The sequence below is a fragment of the Dasypus novemcinctus genome, chromosome 21, assembly GCF_030445035.2.
Source record: "Dasypus novemcinctus isolate mDasNov1 chromosome 21, mDasNov1.1.hap2, whole genome shotgun sequence".
Classification (NCBI taxonomy): Eukaryota; Metazoa; Chordata; class Mammalia; order Cingulata; family Dasypodidae; genus Dasypus; species Dasypus novemcinctus.
This window is the reverse complement of record NC_080693.1, coordinates 29,409,994-29,417,085: the sequence shown is the minus strand read 5'-3', so window position 1 is coordinate 29,417,085 and position 7,092 is coordinate 29,409,994. Positions and strand designations below refer to the sequence as shown.

The following is a 7,092-nucleotide window of genomic DNA, read 5'->3' as shown; positions in this document are numbered from 1 at the left end:
GGACTTGGAGTTGTCCTGGGTGGTGCTGCAGGGACAGTTACCGGATATTGTATGTCCTCCCATGGCCCACTGGGTGAACTGTGGGAGAGTGTGGACTATGGTGTGGGCCATTGACCATGAGGTGCAACGGCGCTCAGAGATGTATTCACCAAGTGCATTGAATGTCTCATGATGATGGAGGAGGTTGTTTTTATGGGGAGAGGAGTGGGCTGAGGGGGTGGAGGGTGTATGGGGACCTCATTTTTTTTAATGTAACATTAAAAAAATTAATAAAGACAAAAAAATTCACCACTGTAGACAGGATACTAGAAATCAGTGTCTCAAATTATATCTGGATCTTTACGGGGGATCCTTGGGTAGAAACAAATATGGGGAGGATGTGCTAATACTTGGCACCAGGCTATGACTTTTCATATCCCAGTTTGGAGAGAATCTTTGCTGGTATATTTTTGGGGATCCCAGCAAAAAATAGACAAAGGATCTTTCCTGTAGGACCATGAGAGTCTCAGGAATACAGACTCTGTCAAGAGTAACAGGGGTAGCTAGGACCAAATGACAGACCTTCACACCTATTATCTGGTAGAGTCTCCTTTGGGAACTTCCTAACAAAAGTCATCCTTCAAAAGGAGCTGGAAGATACAGGGACCACTCACACTGTCTCCCACCTTCCTAAGACGCCCCTCATTCAAGGGTTCGCTTCCCCGTGAGCACCCGCCTCAGGGCACCCTGCACATCAGGGTTCCTAAGGCTATAGATGAGTGGGTTCAGCATGGGGCTGATGACAGTGTTGAGGATGCCAATCCCCTTGTCCTTGTCTGAAGCCTCCACTGAACCCAGCCTCATGTAGCTGAAGACCCCTGTCCCATAGAAGATACCCACCACAGTGAGGTGGGAGCCACATGTAGAGAAGGCTTTCTTTCTGCCTTCAGCAGAGCGGATTTGCAGCACTGCAGCTGCCACATGAATGTAGGAAGTGACAATAAGAATCACAGGGGCGCCTGCCATGAGGATACCCAGACCAAAGAGCAGCAGCTCATTGAGTTGGGTGCTGGAGCAGGAGAGCTGGAAAAGCTGTGGGAGGTCACAGTAAAAGTGATTGATCACTTTGGGGCCACAGAAGTTAAGTGTGGAGATGGCCACAGTGTGAGTCAATGCATTGGTGAAGGCACAAGCCCAGGACACAGTCACCAATATCCTCTGGACTGCCTGGTTCATGCGGGTGCTGTAGGTGAGGGGCCGGCAGATGGCCAGGAATCGGTCATAGGCCATGGCTGTCAACAGGAAGCAGTCCACACCAGCAAACTGATGGAAGAAGAAGAGCTGTGTGAGGCAGGCTCCATAGGGAACTGCACGCTTGTGGGACAAGAGACGACCCAACATTGAGGGAACAGTCACAGTGATGCACCCAACATCCAGCACCGATAGGTTCCCCAGGAAGAAGTACATGGGGGTGTGGAGTTTGGGATCCACGAAAATAGCTGCCAGGATGCTGAGGTTGCCCCCAACTGTGGCCATGTAGGCAAAGAGGAAGAGAACAAAGACAATTGGCCGCAGTCCTGGTGCCTCCACCAGGCCCAGCAGGATGAACTCAGTAATGGCTGTTCCATTGGCCCCAGCTTCTGGTTCCATGAGTCGCTGTAAGAAGACATCCCAGGGTGGAAGGGATCAGTCTTCCCGATTTGGTCATTCAACAAAAATATATTTACCCACTTTAATATGCCAAGCCCCTGGGAAAATTCCCAGATACTCTAGTGGTTGTTTTCCACTCCTCAATCCACATTTCAATGTTCTTACCTAATTACTAGCTAAGTTTCCAGATGTCACCACTACCTTGGACTGCCCTACTCACCTTGAGAGAGGTATATAAATCCTTTCTCCTTTTGTTGCCTAGAATTAAGGAATGAGGTCCTCCCACCAAGGACCTATATGAGAGTCAGGAGGTGAAAGGGGAAATGCTAAAAGTAAAAATAGGCAAGAAGGAACAGAAAATTTTATCATAAACATTTGTATATCTATTACAAAGAAATAAATCTCAGGCAAATCTAAAGAAAAAAAATGCAAAGTTACACAAACTTAGGTATTAAAATATGTGATAGTCACAGACCAAAAATAAATTCAAATAGAACTTGAACAATCTATTCAAGAACAGTCTCCAAACCAAACAAAATAGCTACAACTGAAAGCAAAAGGAAAAAATATTGTCAAAAATGTACTTCTGGATGGATGTGGATTAAGCAGTTGAGCTCCCACCTCCACATGGGAGGTCCTGGGTTTGGTTTATGATGCCTCCTAAAGAAGACAATGAGCAGACAATGAGCAAACAAAAAAAACAAAAATAGCAAAAGCAATGAGCAGATATCAAGCAAAAAAAAAAAAAAGCAGGGAGCAGATGTGGTTCAAGCAATTTAGTGCCCACCTCCCACAGGGAGGTCCCAGGTTCAGTTCCTTGTGCTTCCTAAAGAAAAAGAAGGGAAGCAGATATGGCTCAAGTGATAAGGCCTCCACCTACCATATGGAAGGACCCGGGTTTGATCCCTGGGGCCTCTTGGTAAAAAAGAAGAAAAAGCGTGACTGCATGACAAGCCAGTGCCCACATGGTGAACCAAATGCCCATGCAGTGAGCTGAATGCGTGTGGTGCAAGCCACGTGCCCATGTAGGTGCTCACACAGCAAGCCAAGTGCCTGTGCAAGTGCCCGCATGATGAGCTGAGTGCCTGCGCAGCAAGCTGAGTGCCCATGTGCTGAGCCAGTGCCTACACAAGTGAGTCACACAGCAAGATGATGACACAACAAAAGAGAGACAAAGGGGAGAGTCAAGGTGAAGTGCAGCAGAGACCAGGAACTTGAGGTGGCACAACTGACAGGGAAACTCTCTCCACATCAGAGGTCCCCAGGATCGAATTCTGGTGAATCCTAGAGAAAGATGAGAAGAGAAGACACAAAGAAAAATAGCTACAGAAGATCACACAGCAAATGGATACAGACAGCAAAAACAGCAGGGTGGGGGTGGGAAAAGGAAAAAAAAAAACACAACAAGCAGACAATGAGCAAAAAATAAAAAAATAAAAAATGAGCAGACAACAAGCAAACAGATGAGATAGCCATCTCAGGAGGGGAAAAAATGTGCTTCCATGAGTAGACTCCAGGCTCATATACTTTTTTTTTAAGGTTTCACAAATGAACTTTTTTTTTGCATTTTTTGTTTATTTTTAAAGAGGTTTTAGATTACATAAATGTTACACTGAAATCACGTACTTCTCATAAAATTATTTATAAACTGTCAATGATCATTTCCGCATGAATGTATTTTCCTTAGCTTAGAAAAAAAGGAAACATTTGCAATTCATTTTTTAAGTTAGCAAATCCTAGTAGACAAAAACAGGACTTATTCTAAACTACCTTCATTTGATAGTATGTATGTAAGAATTCTAAGTACAATAAATGAAATCCACCATTATCAAGTAGACTTTATAGGAAAGAGGAGATGATTTAAGATTAGTAATTGTAGTAATATATTGTAATATATTAATAAGTTTAAAAGGAAGAAAACTCTTCAAAAGGCAACTCAACCATCTACATCCATTCCTAACGTAGAGAAAAAAGAACAAGAAAAAAAAAACCCTGTAGTTAACTTGGAATGGAAGTATACCACCTTAGAAGTTAGGATTTATCTACTATAAACCCGACTCAGTCATTGTAGTGAAGTAGTAATGATATTTCCTGTAAAATCAGAAAGCAATGGCCTTCATTATTTTTAGATGTTTAAACTTTAGAAATGAGAAAGAAAAGGATAATGTGAAAACAATGAAATTGTCTAAATAGAAAATCCAAAGGAGAAAAAACTGGGAAACCCTTAGAATTCTTAAGAATTTAGTAAATTGGGTAAAAAATTATAATTATACAAAAGTCAAAATATTTCTATATAACAATAATAATCAACTGTAAACTTTAAAATCTGAAAAGAAAATATGAGACAGAAAACAGTTTAACAAATTATCCAAGCATTACTCTAAAAAAATCCTGTCTATCCTGGGAATGAGCCTCAGGGATTACTTACTACCAAGTACCAGCTGATGATGTAACTAGAAATTGACCTTGAATAAAAGGGTCAACTCAGACCAGCAGAGTATCTCAGTCTACATACGATACCAGGAGTTAAAAATGCTTTTGACCTGAATAAAAGGGGGAAATGGAAAGGACAAATGAATTTATATGGCTATGAGTCTCCAAAAAGAGCTGGGAGGTTATCAAAGGGGTCACCCTTATGCACACCTCAGCAGAGTCCCAGACACAGCTAAAGTAGATACAACCTCAGGTATTGGTTCTTCTGAGGGGTACAGAGACCCACAGGTTCTATGGTCATGGCAGTTGGAGTTCAGGGCCATGTCAGTTGGCCCTACTTTGGAGTTTGTGTTTCTGTGTGATGTAGCTGGACTCAGATGTGATCTTTGTTCACAAGTCTCTCCTGTTACTTTTACTGGATCTGTAGTTGGCGCTGGGGTTTAATGTATACCCAGGGGACCTGAATCTCTGGATTGACCATGTGATAGCCAGACCCTGAGCCTCAACAGACTTCAGCTCCTACACTCTGGTTGATTGGACTTACCCCACTCAGCTAACATGGAGGTGAAGAAGGTCAACCGCCACACCACGGAGCCAAGAGTGCCTACAACTGCAAGCAAGAGAATTGCATCCAGCATCCATGTGAAATCTAAGCCCCCTTTTGATGTAGATGTGGAGTGTACACAACCATTCCAAGGTCCACAGGATGGAGGAATAAAGTATAGATTAGAGTGGACTTACTGATATTCTATTCATGAACTATTGTGATTACTAATCAAAGAAAATGTGGCATTGGTGTGGAGAAAGTGGCCATGGTGGCTGCTGGGGGTAGGGAGTGGGAGGAAGACATGTGATGTGGAAGTGTTTTCAGGACTTGGAGTTGTGCTGGGTGGTGCCGTGGGGCAGTTACTGGACATTGTATGTCCTCCCATGGCCCACTGGGTGGACTGTGGGAGAGTGTGGGCTATGGTGTGAACCATTGACCATGAGGTGCAGCAGTGCTCAGAGATGTATTCACCAAGTGCATTGAATGTCTCATGATGATGGAGGAGGTTGTTGTTATGGGGAGAGGAGTGGGGTGAGGTGGGTGGGGGTTATATGGGGACCTCATATTATTTGAATGTAACATTTAAAAAATAAATAAAGACAAAAAAATAAAAATAAAACAAATTTTTTAAAAAACCTGTCTAGACACATTTAATTTATTAAATCCTAAAAAACAAACTCAATTGTTTTTTTAAATATAGTTAAAAGCATCATAGACAATAATAATTAAAGGTTGTTGTCTCTGACATATTTATCATGATCTAGGGTTAATGAAAATAGGTTTCCAAGTATTGTGAAATATTTTATATCCAACACATAATGTCAGTTTCTTATCAATAATATAGGCTAGTCTGGTGCCTGTTAAATATTTTGCCTCTCACCCCTACTCACCAGTGGACTTCTCAGTGTAAATAACTGCATTCAGTATACCCTGTATGTGGTGTCATTGAGTCAAAGAAATACCAGCATGGATGGAATCTTAGAGAACATCTACTCCCTCGTTTCACTAATGAGGAAATTATGCAGGAGTATCGCTGGGTTGGAATTGTTGAAGCTAGAACAATCATTGGATATATTTACAAAATATGTGGTTTTCTATTTTTAAAAATAACTGCTCCTGGGCCAGCTCACTGGATATTTGCCAAATAACTATGAGGCCTTCAGAGAAAGGATTTGTGTAAAGACATGAGAAATTTGTCCACAGTTAAAGATGCCTGCTTCCAATCAAGTCTGCAAGGGGCACTTCCTGCACCTGTCAAGGGACAAAAATCTGTGTCCTGTGATTTTCTTTGGAGCTGCTCTTAATACACTCTACTGACTAAGCAACCTATTCCCTACTTTCTGTGGCTGTGCCTTATACACCACAGGCTCTTGCTACAAGTCCATAGTGAGTAGCTTGTGAACAAACAGGCTCTTTGGACAGCCCATGGTTTCAATAGACTCCTGCCTCACTCAGTTCTGTTTCCCACCAACCACATAGTTCACTGGTAAGCTCTCTCTCCTTTTCTCTGATATGCCTGCATGACGAGGTCTTCTAAAATTGTACCTGTGTGTCACAGAGCCATAGGACCCTCCTGAGTCTAGGACCCTGAGGCCATTTCGCAGGTACCAACTGTGTGCCTTCCCTAACCTCTGCTTTCCATTTTGCCCAAAGACTAGGTGAACCCAGCTTGCTTCCCATGCCTTTTTTGCTGCTAAATCTTATAGCAGTTCTCAGGTTAATGACAGGCTACAAGCTCCCTCTAAAAACACCATTATGATCATCAACCTTTCTTGCTATCTTCTCAAAATAGGAAACTGAGCCATTCTCATATGAAAAGTTCTACTGTTATTTACATAAAGTACATAAAAACCATGGCAAATATGGAAAATGTATGAGTTTAGGATATCTGGCATAGTCCTTGTCATGAATGTCCTGTTGCCCTGTTTGGACAGTCTCTGGAACACACCATGATAGCCTCTTCCATCCCCTGCACTCTTGGCCTGCAGTTGATCACCCCTAAGTCTTGCAAACCTCCCCTTTTCTACATAGGTCCATTTTATATATGGAATTAAGGCAGAGCAGCAGCTACAGACACAGTGATTGGTTGGGGGAAGCCTCAATGTCAGAATCCCAAATTAGGTCCCCATATTGTGATAGCTGTTAGGTTTTGGAGATGCTGCATAAAGGATATTCCATATCAACGAGAAATTTGATGTGAGTCTCTCATGGTATCCTAAAAACTCGGTTGTGTCACCCTCTGGGTCTATTCATAAACCCAGAACACATTCAATAAATACCATGTGAATTGGTATACCTATAGTTGCAAAAGACCACCTCATACATACTAAATAATTAAAGAATAAACTGCCTACAATCTGCTCTTTCCAATCCATCTTAACTCAAGTTACAAGGTTCTACATTCTTTTATTTTATACCTTCCTATCTTAGCTTAAGTTGTTTATTTTATTTAGAATGTCTTCTCACTCACTCTAATTACTAAA

General features: G+C 42.0%; 1 protein-coding gene across 1 annotated transcript; it reads right to left on the bottom strand.

Annotated features, from left to right (window-relative positions):
* Window positions 1-681: 681 nt before the first annotated feature.
* On the bottom strand, window positions 682-1,641 carry LOC101445911 (olfactory receptor 3A1-like). The gene has a single exon (XM_004476278.3). The coding sequence runs from the start codon at window positions 1,627-1,629 to the stop codon at window positions 682-684; it is 948 nt and encodes a 315-aa protein (XP_004476335.2). The 5' UTR covers window positions 1,630-1,641.
* Between the last annotated feature and the right edge of the window lie 5,451 nt (window positions 1,642-7,092).

Bases quoted from the DNA above. Each gene is read 5' to 3' on its own strand.
- LOC101445911 (XM_004476278.3), bottom strand. From the start codon at position 1,629: ATGGAACCAGAAGCTGGGGCCAATGGAACAGCCATTACTGAGTTCATC.